The sequence below is a fragment of the Ostrea edulis genome, chromosome 10, assembly GCF_947568905.1.
Source record: "Ostrea edulis chromosome 10, xbOstEdul1.1, whole genome shotgun sequence".
Taxonomy (NCBI): domain Eukaryota; kingdom Metazoa; phylum Mollusca; class Bivalvia; order Ostreida; family Ostreidae; genus Ostrea; species Ostrea edulis.
The window spans coordinates 1,439,349-1,461,369 of NC_079173.1; the positions used below are offsets into that span (position 1 = coordinate 1,439,349).

The 22,021-nt window shown below is 35.9% G+C and overlaps 1 protein-coding gene across 2 annotated transcripts in view; it reads right to left on the minus strand.

The window, feature by feature from the left end:
* The window catches only part of LOC125666499 (sodium/potassium/calcium exchanger 4-like), a 53,767-nt gene extending 33,636 nt beyond the window's left edge, over positions 1–20,131 (minus strand). The window contains exons 1-4 of one of the 2 annotated variants that reach the window (XM_048899657.2): positions 19,325–20,131; positions 11,397–11,573; positions 5,918–6,001; positions 2,301–2,404 (exon numbers count right to left, since the gene is read on the minus strand). In XM_048899657.2, coding sequence (XP_048755614.2) covers positions 2,301–2,404; positions 5,918–6,001; positions 11,397–11,573; positions 19,325–19,607 — 648 coding nt within the window. In that variant the 5' untranslated portion in view covers positions 19,608–20,131. The remainder of the gene's footprint in view (positions 1–2,300; positions 2,405–5,917; positions 6,002–11,396; positions 11,574–19,324) is intronic. The other variant, XM_048899659.2, reaches the window with a different exon arrangement.
* Positions 20,132–22,021: the final 1,890 nt, after the last annotated feature.

Genomic DNA, 22,021 nt, shown 5'->3' on the forward strand with positions numbered 1-22,021 from the left:
ATCAACACGTCACAAGACTTTTCTTCTGTTTTTTGTTGTCGGTTTTTTTTTTGTTGTTTTTTTGTTTTTTTGTTTTTTGTGTGTGTGTTTTGTTTTTTTTTTTTTTGTTGTTGTTTTTAAATAAAAACAAGCCTCAAAATGTTAACGAAACGCATACAAATATGGATTATTTTGAAAAAAAAACCAAAAAAAACAAAATACGGTTAATCGTTGTGTTCCTGTGTATTATTGCGAGATCAGCCAGAGATAGATTCAGAGGGCTGACACGAATTCAAAAGTAACAAGAACAATTTAAATCTCCTTATTGCCTTCAGTCTGACACATCAAACTCTGTAATGAGCGCTGTATACCGATCTGATGCTCTTTCTGAGGTAGTTCAGCATGTTCAACTCATCATACAATTTATAGAAATTACTGAAATGTCTTTGATCCTGAAAACGTACAATGAATCTTAGTTTTGAGAATAACTGCGGTATTTAAAGTTATCAGCAATAATATAGATGTACAGGAAAATAATGAACACGGGTCATTATGCCAAAGGCCAATCATGAAGTACAAATTAAAAAAAAAAAAACTTTAAAAAAAAAAACTTACTATAGGATGAAGCATTCTCTTTGAAGAATTTATCGATGTGTAAACTCTGGACATTTTACTCACAAACTGAATAAAAGTACGAAGCGTTTTTATTCTTATAATTCCAATTTATTAACAATTTCAAAAATTTGAATAGTTTCCCCGCAATACGTTATTTGTGTTCAGGCGCGTATGAATACATCGCGTTTTCGGATTTATTGATGTGTAAACTTTATTTTTGGCCAATCAAAACAACTGTGATAAATAACATTGGAATTATAGATCAAGGAAACAGAACAATAATCACATATATTTATTTTATACTCGGGACTGTTTATATGTAATCAGCTGTTCAACTAAAAATCCGCCTTCAATCGTAATTTCTCGGGTCTTTCCGGCAAGCTTGGGAAAGTCGCCTCGTACGTATTGCGTTCACCGGAAAGTACGAAATGTGTACAAAATGGACGCTTCCATCTGCTGTGTACGTCGCTATTTCGTGATTATTGACTTGTTTTTAGACTTACTATGGGGAGATCTCGTCATTTCTAGCAAATGTTTATTGGAAGAAAGACCATAAATATTTGTTAATCATTGTACTCGGGTTTGATATAAAAAGGGATATTGCCATAATACATTCGATTTTTTTTTCCGGAAAGGCACGATGAACTTGCAAGCTTTCGGTCTGAATGGCAATTTAATAAATGGTTGAAGGAATGGTTGAAAGAATGGTTGAAGGAATGGTTGAAGGAATGGTTGAGGGTATGGTCGAAGAAATGGTTGAGGGAATGGTTGAAGGAATGGTTGAGGGAATGGTTGAAGGAATGGTTGAGGAAATAGTTGAAGGAATGGTTGAGGGAATGGTTAAAGATATGGTTGAGGAAATGGTTGAAGGAATGGTTGAGGCAATAGTTGAAGGAATGGTTGAGGAAATAGTTGAGGGAATGGTTGAAAGAATGGTTGAAGGAATGGTTGAGGGAATGGTTGAAGGAATGGTTGAGGGAATGGTTGAAGGAATGGTTGAGGGAATGGTTGAAGGAATGGTTGAAAGAATGGTTGAAGGAATGGTTGAGGGAATGGTTGAAGGAGTGGTTGAGGGAATGGTTGAAGGAATGGTTGAGAGAATGGTTGAAGGAATGGTTGAGGAAATAGTTGAAGGAATGGTTGAGGAAATAGTTGAGGGAATGGTTGAAAGAATGGTTGAAGGAATGGTTGAGGGAATGGTTGAAGGAATGGTTGAGGGAATGGTTAAAGAAATGGTTGAGGGAATGGTTAAAGGAATGGTTGAGGGAATCTCTTGAAACGGGAGTAGTAGAGAAAAACGTTAAGAATTTTTGGATATCAAAATTTTGAGGCGGAGATGCAAAAATACAGAGACGCTAAACTTAAATCGAATACAGAAAATCGAAGGTTTTTTGTAATGGATGGGCTTGTAGCTCTATGGTATATTTTGTTCTAAACAGATACAGTTCTGCAGCTCTTATGTATTGTGTCACTTCGTTGAATGAGTCTATCATTAAACTTATTAAAGGAGTATAACACGGCTATACATGTATCCGAGTAAAGCACTACTGCACAGAAGATTTAGAGAACATTCACACCAACGACAGGAAGACACTAAGAAAGTCAAATTAACCTCCTCACAATCCACAAATTAACCTCCTCACAATCCACAAATTAACCTCCTCACAATCAACATCCACACAATTCATTTGTCAGAATAGACCTACCATTCCAGAGAACAGGCCACAGACACCGACTATGAACAGGATGTTGAAGACGGCGGATCCCACAATCGTCCCCACCCCCACGTCACTCTCCGCGATGAAGACACCTGTGAAAAAGCAGAGAGGAAACACATTACGCATGGCAGGTGAACAACTGGAATAGATATATAGTTTTCATATATATACGATGTCCGTAAATCGTCTTCAAAATAACGATGCAAATTGTCTTCACGGGGAATTACAGGGGCACTCAGGAAATTCTATATAAATCTTCACGGGGAATTACAGGGGCACTCAGGAAATTCTATATAAGTCTTCACGGGGAATTACAGGGGCACTCAGGAAATTCTATATAAGTCTTCACGGGGAATTACAGGGGCACTCAGGAAATTCTATATAAGTCTTCACGGGGAATTACAGGGGCACTCAGGAAATTCTATATAAGGAGATGTTGGTATTACGTGTATGAAGATAGAATTTGATTGGATTTGTTACACGCAATTTGATTGGTTCGTTTCACTTTAGCAACATTCTTTAGCATTCTCTCACCAGAGGGCGCGTTACGCAAGCGTCACATACACCTCTGTCAACGCTTGGAATCACGTGACAATATAATCACGTGATATAAACAATCCTTATGGTTTCCTTTCCCTTTAAACGTTTTAACAACAGGTGACACATCAGGCTCGTTTCATGGCCCACTGGCACTTTTACCAATTAGCTGTTTGTCTCTTATTTTACAAGTTTTATCGTATTTTTACAGCCTTTCTTACTTTTGATTCCATGTTTACATTTAAATCTCCACAACGTGTATATCCTACATTCATACGCTTATTACGAAGTAGTTCCAAATTTAGGATCAGAAAACGGCGATTTTAAACAATTTACAGTAAGCATCAATTTAATTGCACGAAAAACATATCATAATATGACTAAAGATTTAGTCCAGAACATAAATGTTGGATATTAGACACTTTTACCAGATTTCTATGAATAGCCGATGACAGAGGTGTAGTGCGAGGAGCACACCGAACTCTGGGTAGAGAATGCATTCTTTATTCCTTTAGTCCCGCAATATGACGTTCTGGGAATGACGTCACAATGGCCGTTCAGTTTCCATTTTGTTGCTCCGACGATGTTGGTCCGCGTCATATGAAATTTATATTTTCTTTTGAATTATCCATCAAATAATATCAAACGCAGTTTACTATATTAAAGTATAAGGAATGAGAGTAATCTTTATTTGTTTTATACAACATAAAGTAAGTTTGGACAGTTAACGCAATTTTATAAACCGCTTTGTAGTTCAATTTAATTGACCTAGTAAAGAGCTCATTCTGCTCAAAAATCATGAAACAAAAAGTTTCCCGTGTTACAGCAGGTGTGGCACGATAAAGACCCCTCACTACTAAAAGGCCGTAAGCGCCGAGCATAGTCCTAAATTTTGCAACCCATCACCGGCAATGGTGACTTTTCCATGTGAGTGAGACATTCTCGAGAGGGACGTTAACCAATTAATCAATCAACAAAAGAGGGATTGCACCTTCCCCCGTTAATCCCATGTCCTCTAGATCCGCCTCCGTTAATCCCCTGCCCTCTAAATCTGCCTCCATTAATCCCTTGCCCTCTAGATCCGCCTCCGTTAATCCCCTACCCTCCAGATCCGCCTCCATTAATCCCCTGTCCTCTAGATCAGCCTCCATTAATCCCCTGCCCTCTAGATCCGCCTCCATCAATCACCTGTCCTCTAGATCAGTCACCGTTAATCCCCTGCCCTCTAGATCCGCCTCCATCAATCCCGTCCTCTAGATCCGCCTCCATCAATCCCCTGTCCTCTAGATCCGCCTCCATTAATCCCCTGTCCTCTAGATCCGCCTCCATTAATCCCCTGTCCTCTAGATCCGCCTCCGTTAATCCCCTCCCCTCTAGATCCGCCTCTATTAATCCCCTGTCCTCTAGATCCGCCTCCATTAATCCCCTGCCCTCTAGATCTGCCTCCATTAATCCCCTGCCCTCTAGATCCGCCGCTAATTTATGGATCTTATTTTCTATATGTTACATTTGATTGGCGGGGAAATGCAAGGTGTTAAGACAGTAGGGATTTTGCTTTAAACTCTTGCATTATGTAGTTGCAGCAATCGATCATTATCATATGTACATACGTAACACCTTTTGTTCAAATATATATAAACAATTCACAATGGGGAAAAAAAGGCAATAACACCAGATATAGTCAGGTCTAGAATGTCTGAACATATCTCTCGTTACATCCCTCTCTCCAGAAAGCGCGATAATTTCTACGAGACAGCCATCAGCTTGCATTTAAATGGAGAAAAGAAGTGATGATTTCCCATCATGGATTCTAAAAAAAGAATTCAATATAGGACACAGCAGCGAGCGAGAGGATCGGGGGACACGAGTTATTGATATTATCACCCTCACGTCCCAGTCGTTTTAAAAAGAAACAGTTCTGTCTTTTTCTCCTTCATAAAAATATCTCCAGTCTGTTTTAGCAATAAATCTGAATTTTTGCAGAAAAATAACATTGACCTAGACGGACAGAGTTTATGGGACTGACTTAATGCACGCTTAATGGCGAGTAGTGAAATCCGAACCCTGATTAGAGTTCTGTATAGAATGTTAGGAATGGACTCTAGTTCTGTATAGAATGTTAGGAATGGACTCTAGTTCTGTATAGAATGTTAGGAATGGACTCTAATGGGGCGATATATTTTATCATTACAAAACACAGCATTATAAACAGACACTGAAATAGAGCGATATATTTTATCATTACAAAACACAGCATTATAAACAGACACTGAAATAGAGCGATATATTTTATCATTACAAAACACAGCATTATAAACAGACACTGAAATAGAGCGATATATTTTATCATTACAAAACACAGCATTATAAACAGACACTGAAATAGAGCGATATATTTTATCATTACAGAGCACAGCACCGAGATATCGCCTCCATAAGGTGTTTATGTATTTCAAATGATTCGATACACAGGAGCTTGTTCTACATATGATCAGTTTTTAAATCAAGGCAAGCTACTGACAAATAAGTTGATGGTACAGGGGTTTCAACAGTCACGTTTAAAGTCAGCATTTTGCAAATTCTATGGTCGTTATAACGATCTAGTTTGCCAAACACAACCTATTATTGGGTCATATGCTGTCTGTCGGGTTTCATACAAATTGTTGGGCCGTCTTTTATACACCGAATTCGGCGATGGATTACTCCGTTTACCTGATGAAAATACTGAGTATAGGGCCCACGGGCCGTGTGACCGATCAACAAGGGATGCTTACTCCTCCTAGGCACCTGATCCCACGTCTGGTGTGTCCAGGGGTCCGTGTTTGCCCAACTATCTATTTTGTATTGCTTATAGGAGTCGTGAGATTGATCACTGTTCGTTATCTTCACCTTTTCAATACTACAGAACACGATGTTATGAAGAGACGTTGCAATAGGGCACTCTATTTTATCATTACAAACTCTGAACACTACAAATCTACAACAGGCAATGTCTTCTATCTTATCATTACAAACTCTGAACACTACAAATCTATAACAGGCAATGTCTTCTATTTAATTATGGATACCTATTAAAGCCGTGAAGAATTCTGGGGCTGAACTTCCCGCCGCCATAAAAGTCGCACCTGCAACATCTTCCTGTAGATTTAATTCTGAAAATCAAAAGGACATTGGTTATTCTGGTATAATTACATGTCACGTGATACACAGGAAATGAATCCTATATTCGTCATCAATGTTTTATTCAAGGAATCTAAGTATGGGACTTGTATGAGGGTATAAAGACAATGCATTTATCAAAAATGAAATACATTGGAACAACCTATGTACATTTATGTTACTGTAAATAGCCTCACACAGGCGAGAAACCAAGATCTCCGTATGTAGATTATAAGACAGACTCATTTAATTTGTATAATGGCATGACAAACTGAATACTAAACGTTAAAGAAGGACCGTGTATTAAATCCGTATTCGTATGATATCAGATTGTGTATTCGTATGATATCAGATTGTGTATTCGTATGACATCAGATTGTGTACTCGTATGACATCAGATTGTGTATTCGTATGATATCAGATTGTGTATTCGTATGACATCAGATTGTGTATTCGTATGACATCAGATTGTGTATTCGTATGACATCACAACATACATGAGCTAGATCGTAGTTTTTGACGAACATCTATAAAACTTTTTACTTTGGACATTCTATTTTTGTGTAAAACTCCTTAATATTAACAATTTTAATTTTAAAAAACGCACGTTCTTTATGCCATATAGCAGGGCTTTTCCTCGCAGGTCTACGATTTGGCGATTTGCTGACTCAAAGGTATGCTAATAATTTTAGCGGAATGAATTTTGGCGGACAAGGAAGACTTATCTTTCTTGCAAATACTGAAGTCACTTTTGGGTGTATATTTGGCGAGTAAAATTTTGACGGAAAGCTATTAAACTGCTAAAATAAGCCAATTGTATCACCCCGTGGGAAATAAAACCGTTATACGGTATAAGAAAAGAAACCAAATACGCCAAATCGGTAAAACGAAATTCGTAATGAAAACGGCATGGAAAGTCGCAAAAATTCGTTAACAGAGCAACTGAGCTGTTTAGCTACCGGCGTTCAAACCTGGCTGACCGCGAGAACATTTTTGTTTTATCTTACACTGAAGGATTGATACATCTTTAACAGTTTGTAGATTTCTTGTATAATTCAAGATGATAAGTCTGACCAGACAAAGGTACGGGGTATGCTTTGCATTACAGGTCAGGAATTATAGAAGTCTGTGTTAGACTACTGCATACCAATTACAGAGATTGCTTTGTATTCATAAAGCTCCATCTGTGTCTAAGTCATATTTAGCAACAAGGTTATACAATATTGTCTGAACGTGTCATTGTATAGTGTTAAACAACGAAGTTATACAATATTGTTTGAACGTGTCATTGTATCTTGTTAAAAAAAATGGGACAGGAGTCTCCGACCATAAAGTCAGTCTTCTGCACATCTCACTAACACGACAGGCTTAACGACGACTTGTCAGGTAGAAAACCACAAGGCCTGGTTAACCCGGGAACTCACTGGCTGTTCGGTATGGACTCTGCATTTTATCAATACGCGGCGTGGTGCTTTTTTTTATATATTCTTTATCCTATATTGTTGCACATGAATCATTTTGATGCATCAAAGATGATGAGACGATTGAATGTGTTTGAGGATAACGATCAAAAAGTTAAAAAATAGACAAATGTTGCTCAAATTATTTAATCACCTGCATGTGTGTACATTTATTCTGTAAGCGATATTGATAAAACCCACATCTTTCAGTCTGGTATCAGTTTTTTGGAATGGTTTTGAAGGTGATTCATTAAAGAAAACCACTGCCATTATAGATCCGTAAAACTCAATGACGTTTGTACAGCGTTATAATACCTGACATTACGTCGTCTTGAGGAAGTTCGCACGGTGTTTATTAAGTCGTTCTATAGAAATCCGTACAGTTTTATAATGCCTATGATATTAAGTCGTTCTATAGAAATCCGTACAGTTTTATAATGCCTATGATATTAAGTCGTTCTATAGAAATCCGTACAGTTTTATAATGCCTATGATATTAAGTCGTTCTATAGAAATCCGTACAGTTTTATAATGCCTATGATATTAAGTCGTTCTATAGAAATCCGTACAGTTTTATAATGCCTATGATATTAAGTCGTTCTATAGAAATCCGTACAGTTTTATAATGCCTATGATATTACATCGTTCTGAGAAAGTTCATACAGCATTCGTACAGCGTTATAATACCTATAGTATTACATCGTTCTGAGGAAATTCGTACAGCGTCATATAATGCCTATGATATTACGTCGTTCTGTAGAAATTCTCACAGCGCTATAGGTAGCAGGGGACAGTTTCGCACTATAGGTCCGGTGAACTTTTTTTTTAAAATGGAAATATCCCATATTTGAAGTGATATTACATGTGTAAAAATGTATACAATAATTTTAGGATGCATGTCAAATGTAGCTAAGTGCTTAATAAAAATGTAATATACAACATGTAGGTGTCGCCATGATTCCTAGCATATAAATGGGTGCAAATACGAAACTAAGACACGTGGTCAGTTGCTGAAGAAATTGCGGTGAAAACATGCATAGTCCAGCAAAAGGTCTGTAGCTGAGTGGGAAGGGAGATTTAATTTAAACTATATTTTATTCACAAAGTGAATGGGATCGGGCAGCAGGCATAGCCTACTTAAGCCCTCTCCCTACATCAAGGTCAAGTGTGAAATGGAAATACAAGGCACACACATATAAAAATATAGAGGGAAGGTGGATGGCCCCATATGAAAGGTAGATTTTTAAGAAGGACAGATAGGGTTCTTAATTGTGCACAGTGTCTACATCCCCATGTTTGGTACTGTGATGGTGTGGGGGTGGTGTGGATTAGCCCAAATGAGAGACAATCAAAGCAAAAAGGGGCACCTGCTCAGAACATGTTTTGTGCACCAGCACCAGTATTTATAGATTACATGTAATTTAGGGTCATAATTTATCAACTACTCCAATATGAAATACAAGTGTTGACATAAAAGGGAGATATGATTTTTCATTAGTCTGTCATAATCTGACTTTGATGTATACACGCTACCCACGTGTTTCAGAACCAAAGAAACTGTCCCATGCCACCATAATGCCTAAAACATTACGTCGTTCTGGAGAAATTCGTACATCGTTATAATAACTATGATATTACGTCGTTCTATAGAAATTCGTACATCGTTATAATAACTATGATATTACGTCGTTCTGGAGAAATTCGTACAGCGTTATAATAACTATGATATTACGTCGTTCTGGAGAAATTCGTATAGAGTTATAATTAATAATGACTTAATGTTACGTCGACCTGTTCGCAGTGTGAACTATTAGTCATCAGTGAAAACCTGTTGATCAGTATTTATTTTCGATTTATAAAGTACATTTGATTTGAACATATTCCATTGCATACATAATATACAAAAGGTTTTAAATTACATGTTATGTATATTACATAATTTATCACACTTTAAATGTTAGGATTTGTATAGCTTGTTCTATTAGTGTGTTTAAACAATCTCATTTCTAGTAACCTTTTGACAAGTGATCACAAGGACGGTCTCACAGTCATTCTCCGCACGCTGATAATAATCAAAGCATGAAGAGCGTCTACTGGTTATTGCATACGACATAATGGTGGTATGGACGATGACCTTTCTATTCGTGGAGTTCCCGGTTTGAAATATCTACCATTTGACCTGGCTGTCAATCATCTGAAAACTTTGTGTTTTAATTTCCATATGTATAGAAACCGCGTCCATTGTAAATCCAAAGTTGTAAATATTTATGTCTAGGTTGACTGTAAAGTGTTATCTTTATATATTAACAATGTTTGCCTTTGCTAAACTTCACTAGATACCTGAAATCCGCTAGCTTTAGGTCTTACCTGAATAAAGGATATGTAATATATCATCTGCTAGCATTAGGTCTTACCCTGAATAAAGGATATGTAATATAGTACCTGTTAATTTGTAACTGTTGTGTATGTAATATATTACCTGTTAATTTATAACTGTTGTGTATGTAATATATTACCTGTTAATTTATAACTGTTGTGTATGTAATATATTACCTGTTAATTTATAACTGTTGTGTATGTAATATAGTACCTGTTAATTTGTAACTGTTGTGTATGTAATATATTACCTGTTAATTTATAACTGTTGTGTATGTAATATAGTACCTGTTAATATATAACTGTTGTGTATGTAATATATTACCTGTTAATATATAACTGTTGTGTATGTAATATAGTACCTGTTAATTTGTAACTTATGTAGCAACTACGAACACCAAGGTAGTAAGCAGAATAATTATAAGAAATAAATTGTCATTTTTACATGAACTACTTCATTATGCTTATGATAAGAGGATTGTAGAAAATACGGGGGAGGGGTGTCTTTGCAGCTCGTCATCACCTCTTCTAAAGGAGGAAATAAGGGCAGCTCGTCATCACGCCGGCTAATGTCCGCAGAGTCCGGATTCGGAGATTGCTCTAAACACCTTAATAATCTGTTAATGTCAAACGTTGTAAACATTAATGCTGACTGCAATATATTTCATATTGACTGGTTAACCAGTGTCCAACGGCCGGTCGTTCTAGTAAAACACACAATTTTCTACTTCTGTCGGAAACTTGTGATGATACAGGGAAGGAAATTGTCACCAACTACATTTCATTACAAAACGGAGTCTTGTTAAGTAGACTTCAGATAATCTTTGATTGCTAATATCATAAAAAAGGAACTCAACTATCTACGGATTAAACAAGAATGAGAGAAAACGTCACATTATTACTGATGTTTTCCTGGTCACTAAGACAATTCTAAACGTAGTATTTGTCCGCATGACACTCGGGGGGGGGGGGGGGGGGGGGGGGTATTGTTTCTTTTTATCGCGTTGCTACTTTTTATAGCACTGTTTCTTTTTATCACTTTGTTGCTTTTTATCGCGTTGTTTCTCTTTATCGCGTTGCTACTTTTTATCGCGTTGTCACTTTATATCGCGTTAAAAAACATGAAATCAGTGTTGTTTACCATCATTGTTGCAGATGTTTGAAAATCAATGTATGATTTAAAAGGACACTTGTAATTATGATTATAACTGAAAATCAATGTCTGATTTAAAAGGACACTTGTAATTATGATTATAACTGAATTGGTATTCATGTAAACAGTCATGAATGACAGAGTTATGTTTCCTTTAATCTTACACAATTTATAAATATTATCTCATTTGATTATTTTCCCAGGGGCGGATCCAGGAATTTTTTTTAAAAGGGAATGTCTACCAATAATTTTGATTTTCAAAGGGCGTCCCGACCTCAAAATGCGTTATTTTTACACTTTTAAGCAAATATTTTCTGACAAAAGGGGGACCCCCCCCCCCCCCCCCCCGTCTGGATCCGCCACTGCATCCACAGCCTGTAAGTAGACTGAGAATCTTACCATCACAAATGATTTCCAGAGACGCACAGAAATAATCATCGCAGACGATCGCTAACGCTCCGAACACGTACAGAACTATCAAGATGTGGGCGAACACGCCTCCATTTCGAGTTTCCTCCAAGGACATAAAATTTCCTTGAAATTCATCCACAGAACGCTTTGTGCAGTTCACACTTTCTGAAAAGAAAAACAAAGATTGGTTTTCAAAAACACTGAAAACGTCATACTAATTTACAGTTACAATAAGGAGCGAGATCAAAAATCGATGTCGGATAAAAATCTGAATTCAAATAGTTTGGGAGAGGGGGATAAAATCTCTCGAAAGTTTCTGTCATCCAACATCGATTACACTTTAGTGGGGAAAGAAAAACGACACACGACTTTTAAAAACCATATATTAATGATATTACCATTTAAATATTATTTTGTGAATAAACAGTAGATAGGGTATACAGGGTGTTCTTTATAATCGTATGTCTTCACAGTAGATAGGGTATACAGGGTGTTCTTTGTAATCGTATGTCTTCACAGTAGATAGGGTATACAGGGTGTTCTTTATACAGGGTGTTCTTTATAATCGTATGTCTTCACAGTAGATAGGGTATACAGGGTGTTCTTTATAATCGTATGTCTTCACAGTAGATAGGGTATACAGGGTGTTCTTTGTAATCGTATGTCTTCACAGTAGATAGGGTATACAGGGTGTTCTTTATACAGGGTGTTCTTTATAATCGTATGTCTTCACTTCTTAATGGATTAGTTTCAACATTCATCATTTCTAGTTTTAAGGGGGGGGGGTGTCTTGTTGGGGGTGTGTGTCTTGTTGGGGGTGTGTGTCTTGTTGGGGGGGTCTTGTGGGGGGGGGGTCTTGTTGGGGGGGGGTGTCTTGTGGGGGGGGGTGTCTTGTTGTGGGGGGGGTCTTGTTGAAAACTATGTGAATTTAGTTTTTGTCGGACATTGAACTTTTGATCTCGCCCCTAACTCACGGTTACAATAAAGTTGTGTATTATTTGTACACCATTTTGCAGTAAAGTTGTAGAATTTTTTTTATAAGAAACTTGTACAGTAATTTACAGTTTTGAATGATATTTCACAGTTAGTTAAATGTATCTATCAAAATGTTATTTTGTCATACGAAATAGGTATAGAATAAAGTCTAAGTGTGAACGGCATGTCATACGAAATAGGTATAGAATAAAGTCTAAGTGTGAACGGCATGTCATCAGAATTGTTTCTGTTGTAATGTCGGAGTTCGCTATTTATATCAATGACCTAGAAGAGATTTTGATAGAACAGAATATTGTTGGATGACAGAGCGTCGGTACTTCTATCTAAGATGACTTGTTTTTTGTATGTAAAGCTTTCTATCTTGCTTTACGCTGATGACACTGTTGTTTTGGCTGACACCGCAGATAAACTTCAAGAAGCGTTCAGGATGAGTTTCATGTGTGCTGTTCTCAATGAAAATTGAATGTAAATGTTGAGAAAACAAAGGTGTTTGTGTTTTCACATAGAAATATTTTTATTACAACAATGATGTTGTTGAAAGTGTGAATGAATTCAAATATTTAGGTATTGTATTTTCTAGAAGTGGATCTTTTTATAAAGCAAAGAAAAACAAACAAAAACATTTTTATGGATAACTGATAGGGTGGTGCTCTGTTTGACACAATTAAACACATAACACAGTTTGAGGAATTAGAATGGTTACTTATTAACTAATAAATGACAAAGTATTACACCAAAAAATCATATAAAGCAGTTAAAAAAATAACAAACTAAGAACACAATACTGCACTTCATGCTAAGGAATTGTGACTAATAAAACATTACAAAAATGTCACAATCCTAAAAACTACAATTTAAAAAATCATAAATACAATATTATGACTATAGAAAAAAACTCAAGTTCTAAGAGCAGATACTTTGGCAAATTGTATATACAAAAAGTGTCAAAGAGGGGGTATCGAAAACATTTATTCGATAAAGCACAGAAAGCATATACGGTATTATTAGAAAAATAAGACAATTGAATTTACCATTGGAACAACAGTTTGATTTGTTTGATAGCGCAGTAATGCCAGTACTACTCTATCCAAAATTCTGAAATACATTCTGTGTATAAAAAGTAGTACGCCAGCACTTATGGTCTATAGTGAATCAGGTCGTTTTCCTCTGTTTGTCACTAAATATTCAAGGATGATCTCGTAGTGAGCAAACATGTTTCACGACCAAGAAAATAAAACTGTGTTTACTGTATACAGATATTTATTTAATCGATACATGCATAATAATGAGAATGTGAACTCAGGGGTTGCTTTATCAGAAACATTTTAGATTCCTGCGGTTTTTTCTAATATTTGTGCTCTGTAATGTGAAATGGATTATTGCTGTAATTAAACAATGACTGAAGGACCCGTTTATACAGAAGTGGAAATGATAGGAATAATTTATTTGATCGCTGATGTGAAGCATTGCAGTTCATACTCTAAGTTTTTTAAAAATGAAATTCACTTCCTAAATATACACAGGAACCTATACAAACGCACACACATACACACACACACACACACACACACACACACACACACACACACACACACGTATGTAAATACACACATGTACACGTATTTACAGCCTTACAGGAACATGTACCTACAATATGTGAATGGGAACATATATACGTACATATATACACAGGAACAGGTGCGTACAATATGTAAGCGTCATATGGCGATGCTATAGCCCTGTTAAATCTGTACATACACCGTATTCTACAAACAGGATCTCCAAAATAATTTCACCAATTTTCTGCACGCCATCGATGAAGTGATTTGCTTTGTTGAAAGCCCTATAACCATTTACCATTTCATCATAACAATTACGAGAATCCATGTTCAAAAACATTATCAATGGAACTAACAGGGCCTCGACAAGACAAGGCTTAAAATAAATCGACTGCCACCAGATGTTTTGTATCCAGCGAGTTTAAAATCTATACTACTAAATTACGAGTCACGCTTTCTCTCTCTATCTTCCTTTTCTATTCCTTTCTATTTTTCTTTCTCTCTCTTTTACCCTTCTCTTCCTTTCTTTCTTTCTGTCTCTCAAATCCTTTTTATCTCATTCTTTCTCTCTTTTCTTTCTCTCTTCCTTTTCTCTCTTTCTTTCTCTTTTATCTCATTTCACTTTTTTCTCTTTCTATCTCTCTCTCTTTATCTCATTTCCTTTCTCCCTCTCTTACATTCTCTCTCTCTCTCTCTCTCTCTCTCTCTCTCTCTCTCTCTTTCGTTCAGGTTAGGCCTGAATCTCTCTCTCTCTCTCTTTCGTTCAGGTTAGGCCTGAATCTCTCTCTCTCTTTCGTTCAGGTTAGGCCTGAATCTCTCTCTCTCTCTCTCTTTCGTTCAGGTTAGGCCTGAATCTCTCTCTCTCTCTCTCTCTCTCTCTCTCTCTCTCTCTCTCGTGAGATTGATATTGCTGTAATCTTATATCAATAGTTTGAGGTTTTCCTATCAATACCTCAGATAAGATGTGAAACAGAATCCCGACACCTGACCAGAATTTCATTTATTGTATTAATTTTTCAATATTGACCGGGGTTGTATGGACTTAATATCAACGTTTCAATATTGACCCGGGTTGTGTGGCCACAACATTAACTTTCAGTATTGACTCGGAGTGTATGAACATAATTATTAACTTCCAATATTGACCCAGCACGATATGCTCGTTAGTCTGTTTTTGTACATCCGACACCTAATTTACCTTTATTATCATTCTATCCTACAGAACTGGTACAAGACAATACAAATCTGATTAATAAAGAGAAAACCAAATACTGTTTAACTCCATCACTATCCAGAAAAAGATGCAGATTTATTGCATCATCAAGGATTAACAACACATTGCTGATGAATACGCAGGGTTATCAACAAAACTTTATTGAATAAACAGGGATTATGAATAAAAGGATGCAGACTGTATTGCCCACTTTTTATGACAATATTAAATTAAAGAAAATTAAACTTTTGAAAACATGCTCCTATTAAATTATTAATTCCTGAATTTAAAATCTGAATTGCTTATTTTACAACTATTATAATAATTATTTGCAATGGGGAAAAATATCCCTGTAGGGTCAATGACCAAACTGCCATTTGCACGTGAAATAAAATCCTTGAAATTCTTCATATATCACAAAACTACTCCGTACTTGAAATACTTCAGAAAAACTTAATTCACAATTCGTTTATTTATGTTCTATGGTTATTTAGAGAAAAGATGGGAGGAATGTTAACGATTTAATTAACACCATTCGCCAATTATCTTTAAAACAAAGACGAACATTGAAACACATGAAATGAGGGAATCGCTCAGGAAGCGGGAACAACCAGCACAAAAACAAGACTGCGTGTCAAGCACTCGTTTTAGATTGTATGAGGGATGTGGAACTAATTGGAATAAACTTTAGCAGCATTGCTAATTACAGTTTTTAACACGAGTCAAATTTTGAAAAATTTAACACACATTCCATCATATTTTGTCAGAAAGTTATTGCCAACGAATATTGTAAACATTTTTGTTGAAATTGAATCTTCTTTTATTTCAAAATTAAAAAAAAAAAAACAACCTTTAAACCGTGAGATAATCAGTGCGCGGGTTACTTATATGCTTTAATTGAGCACGCTATTTTCATTTTTGCTGTGCATGTCTTAAACAGCTTGGAATCTTTCTTTAATAGTCCACACCCACCCCTACTAGCGAATTTTTATCCATACGCTGTGTAGCGTGTGACAACGTGGCTAGAATTCCATCGTCATTGAAAGCAAGTTTTATCGCCTGGATGATCGAGCGGTCTAGCACGATGGTTACATGCTGCTAGGAAATTTGGATCCGCAGGTCTTCAGTTCCATCCCCCGGGTAGGGGCGGAAGTGGGTATCCAAATAAAGTGAAATTTTCTGTGCTTTATATATATATATATATATATATATATGTGTGTGTGTGTGTGTGTTGTGTGTGTGTGTGTGTGTGTGTGTGTGTGTATATATTAGATCTCGACATCGTTATCAAAAATATAATTACAGTGAAATTTTAAATATGATCTCTATAATTATACTTGCAATATGATTTCTATAATTACTGGAAATATAATTTCTATATTTACTTGAATCATGATTTCTATATTTACTTGAATCATGATTTCTATAATTACTTGAATTACGATTTCTATATTTACTTGAATCATGATTTCTATAATTACTTGAATTACGATTTCTATAATTATTTGAATCATGATTTCTATAATTACTTGAATTATGATTTATATATTTACTTGAATCATGATTTCTATAATTACTTGAATCAGGATTTCTATAATTACTTGAATCAGGATTTCTATAATTACTTGAATAATGATTTCTATAATTACTTGAATCATGATTTCTTTTTAATCAAAGAAGCCTGCCTCATGTTGGACTTGGTTGCACGTGGTAGGGAAGACGGAATTCAATCGACTGACATAAACAAACAATAGTCCATGTTTAGTTTATGCACGTGACTCGGGTCAAGGTCAGTTGTCCATAACAGAAATAATAGTGTCCAGATGATTGTCCGTGCAGTGTATTTTTATTTACATTTAAAACATCAATAATATCGGTCTCTTAGACTAAGTTATACAATCTTAACCTTTAATCTTCATGTAATAGTATCGGTCTCTTAGACTAAGTTATACAATCTTAATCTTTAATCTTCATGTAATACACGTGTACGTGTAGCATACGTGTACAATTGTAATCATACTAATTGCACAATATATAATTAATTACATTCAATTAAAAAAGGAATAAAATATTGCAGATTTGTTTCACTCATCCGAAAATGTCACGTGAACGAGACCAAGTCTCGCGTGAAAGTCCCATTCCCTGTGTCCTTAATAAGGCAGAATTATCTAAAAGTTGTGTAAAATGAAACAACCTAGTTCATTACGGCTAATTTTAGAAAGCACGTGGAAGGTATACAAATATTTGCACTACACGCCCCTTTATCTTACATGTCTCAATATTGGACTGTTCGTATTTTGTTTTTATTTGAAAATCGCATTTCATTATGTATAACTCAATAGGATTAGACAACTGGCAGACATTATCAAGATTTTCTTCTGAGTTCCAATGTCTTATAATTATGTACAGTTTATAATTATATGTACTCACAGTTATCGACGTGTATACATTGATAGAGAACATATTTGCATGAAATTAATAAAATCAAGGAAACTAAAAAAAAAAATTTCACACTTTTGAAACAATCATATTGTGTTTGAGTCCAATTATCTAATTAACAATTATATTGTGTTTGAGACCAATTCTTTAATCGTATTTACCAAACGTAATTCACATACAGAAAATTAAAGACAATTGTTTCTTCCAATAATTTGAAATCAGTCTTGAGAGATAGAGAAAGTGAAAGAGTGTAAAAGAGAGAGAGGGCAGAGAGAGAGGGGGGGGGGGTAGAGTCAGAGCGAGAGAAAGAGTGAACGAGAGAGAGAGAGAGTGAGAAAGAGAGAGAGAGAGAGAGAGAGAGAGAGAGAGAGAGAGAGAGAGAGAGAGAGATTTCATGTACAGCTGATGTTTGACAACCGATAATATCGCTCATCTATCAATTTCATGGATGGTTGTCGCTCTCGCGCTATTTGATTTGTGTTGCGTGAGGATTAGGGCGACACAGTCCGTCTGTCTGGTGGGAAGTGACGTCACACACTTCGGGGGGTGCTGGATAATCTATCCAGAGGTATATTAATAAATGTATGCTAAGGTAAAATTTACAGGTTTTGTTTGTAGATCAAGAGATAGAGGTGTATCACATAGACAGGTTCCCGCGCTGACGTCACGCTACATAATTAAATATAGAAAGATAGCGATAAGAAACCGTTATCTCGTAAAGCTCTGCTCTGAATTAAAAATGACACTTTGTTTTCCCCGTCAGATGTCTTTCTTTCTTTCTTTCTTTCTCTCCCATTCATAGAAATATGGTTGTTAAATCAAAATGTTAACCCGATCCTTTGCTAGAATCCGTTGCTCCACAATTTTGATAAATACGATTGTATGTTTTGGGGAGTTTTTCCCCGTGTTCACTTAAAAATCCACCTCAACCAACGTTAATTTCTGAGACCATACAGACAACATTCACACGCCAAGTAGAATTCAGAGTCAGAGAACAAAGATTTAATTCAAACATATTTAATTCAATTATAGATATGAAGTTACGATGATGAATTATACATCACTAACAAACATTGATTTCTGTCTCATTAATGACATCCTTAAAATACACCTAGTTCTGTGTCATTAATTACCCGTTACTGCTTGAACATCGCGTTATGTTTCATTAATTACCCGTTACTGCTTGAATATCGTTTTTGGGTTATCTGTTTAACATGGCATATTATTTTCTTTTAAAACATGGATACCTAATGTTCTCTCGATAACATAAAAACGCCGCTGGCAAATGCAGGTCTTTCAAACATACCCATCACCCCACCGTATCTAAACATATGTTCTCGATATCAAGCATTTAGAATAACGCGAAGAACACGAAACAGATTGATTTCAAATCACTTTGTCTTAATTCGATATTACAGCGTTAAGAATGCAATATAAAGTCAGCCAGGCTAATTGCATTTAAAACAGTTATTTCGACCGTTCACTTTTCTTACAATGAAGTGATTAGTATTGGAAAAAATACCAAGAGTTTAACTTTTATTAATCCGAGCTTTCTTGCATTAAAAAAAAAGATATAAAATAAAAAGATTTTTAAAAATCAAGATGAATCATATTTAAAACTATGATCTGTCTAATCAGTCATTGAGTGGGAATTAAGAAAATCCGTAATCCGCCTAATAAGGCATGAAGTGGGAATTAAGAAAATCTACCTTGACCAAGAGATCCATTGTTATTGATTGCCGCGTCCCTCCTCACCCGGGAAATCTGGGTGTTCGTATCCTCTTCCTGTTTGTGATTTTCGTTGTACATCCGAGTAAGAACATTGCAGACGACAAAAACGACATAGATCAGGGCCAGACACAGTAATTTCGCGCCCTTTTTTCTGGCCCTCCAACAGGTTTGTTTCTTGCATGTCCGGACCACGTAAATTTCCGGGACGTCTCTAACTGGAACTTCCGGGTACCCTCCTCGTCTAGAGAAATAGTTTTCCATTCCGAATATTGAAACGTCCACTCGCTTTTCATTGACTGTGAATATTTGAAGGGGCGTAATGCAGTATCATAAAGTCGGGTACACCAAGCTACTCACGGTCAACCGAGTAATGTGTATTATCAACAGCGCGAGCAGGCGCACAGCCTCCCGTCAGAATACACAATAAATAGCGGGCCTTATCTCGAGCGATAAACATATATCTTCACACTAAAATCAACGATAATGAATGTATCCAATATTTATTATTAGCATGCAGTGTCAATCCCTGATCTACTAGAAATTTTCACGTCCGTCTCCTATAACGCACCGTGTACACATGCGATATTTCTAAATCAAGGCTTTCTCAGTTTTCGCTCATTTAAAACCTAGTGGCTAGAAAGCTCCACGATCATTTGTTTTATTTTGTGCAAAACTCATTACGCACTCCTCATTATCGGCTGTGTTTTTACCACGGGAGTTCTGCACTTTTTTCCCGGTAGAGAAGCATTGCATGTAAACGGATTCAGGACTAAAAATCAATGCCCCTTTCGAGGGGCCTCGCTTTTGTATTGGTTAACCAGTCACAAGGTCTGTTTACGTCAAGTTCAATACAACTCCACGTGCTTTTACGATATCGCTTCATTTTTAAAGGTTTTTACTTTTAACAATAAGTTGAAAATTGTGGGAGGGCATGAAAAGGTTTTCTTAAGAATTAGCATCAATTTCTCTCATCGAGCGGTCCAATGTAGGTGTGTAGTCGGTGCCCTTTAAAAATTAAATTACGCCAGTTCGATGGATAAAAGCCTCAAAAGGCAAGCGGAACAACTCTCAAGTACGATACACAGAAAGGACATGGATATATGAAACCCGTATACATAATATTTATAATTTGCACGGAATTCAAAAGTGAGAGCGGTAGCTTTAAATTAGGCTACATGTCATTAATTAAGTTATATGTACTTAATTAGGGTACATGTCATTAATTAAGTTATATGTACTTAATTAGGATATATGTCATTAATTAAGTTATATGTACTTAATTAGGGTACATGTCATTAACTAAGTTATATGTACTTAATTAGGCTACATGTCATTAATTAAGCTATATGTACTTAATTAGGCTACATGTCATTAATTAGGCTATATGCACTTAATTAGGGTACATGTCATTAATTAAATTATATGTACTTAATTAGGCTACATGTCATTAATTAAGTTATATGTACTTAATTAGGCTACATGTCATTAATTAAGTTATATGTACTTAAAGCCAAGAGAAAAAACCAAACTGAACTATAATGATTCCATGTTTGGATGAAGATTCCTTCAGACTTCAGAATTACTGATTAAAATAAATATCTCGCCTTCAGACTTCAGAATTACTGATTAAAATAAATATCTCGCCTTCAGACTTCAGAATTACTGATTAAAATAAATATCTCGCCTTCAGACTTCAGAATTACTGATTAAAATAAATATCTCGCCTTCAGACTTCAGAATTACTGATTAAAATAAATATCTCGCCTTCAGACTTCAGAATTACTGATTAAGATAAATATCTCGCCTTCAGACTTCAGAATTACTGATTAAAATAAATATCTCGCCTTCAGACTTCAGAATTACTGATTAAAATAAATATCTCGCCTTCAGACTTCAGAATTACTGATTAAAATAAATATCTCGCCTTCAGACTTCAGAATTACTGATCAGAATAAATAGCTCGCCTTATCTCGCGTGTTTTTCTTTTTCTCAGCGACTCTCCACATGGAGGGGGTAATTCGCCTTCAATAGAGATTTTATTTCTTAAATATACAATTAACAAAACTTGTCAGATTCAATAATAAACGAAACATAAGAATGTGTTATATTTTCAAATAGTATACCTATAACGAGGGGTTGGCCGGGATCCAGACCTCCCCCTCCCCCCCCCCCCCCCCCCCCCCCCCAACCCGGAATTCGCAAAAATATATATCATATACTGGTCATTTAAGGGCGTGCACGCCCTAAAGTAATAAAAAAAAAATACAAATTCCATCTGCCTAGAATTGCACAAATAAACATTGTCCCACCCCCGACATGCCCACATCATTGATACTTGAATTTGATAAAGCTTTTGGAAGTTCAGATTAGCTAATGTGCGTTTTGAACGTATACACGTGTGTAGATGTACGGGTATGGATAATCTAAGCGTTTTCTTTTGCATGTCCGTAGCCATGTTACATTTCTGAAAATAAATAAGTACCAACACACATAAAATAATATATAAATATTGCATGTATTTGAGGGTAACATTGAAAATTTTCACCCCGAGAAAACCATTGTCAACCGAGGCGTAGCCGAGGTTGACAATGATTTCTCGAGGGGTGAAAATTTCAATGTTACCCTCAAATACATGCAATATTTGTTTTATTATACTGAATGTTATGTAAACTGGA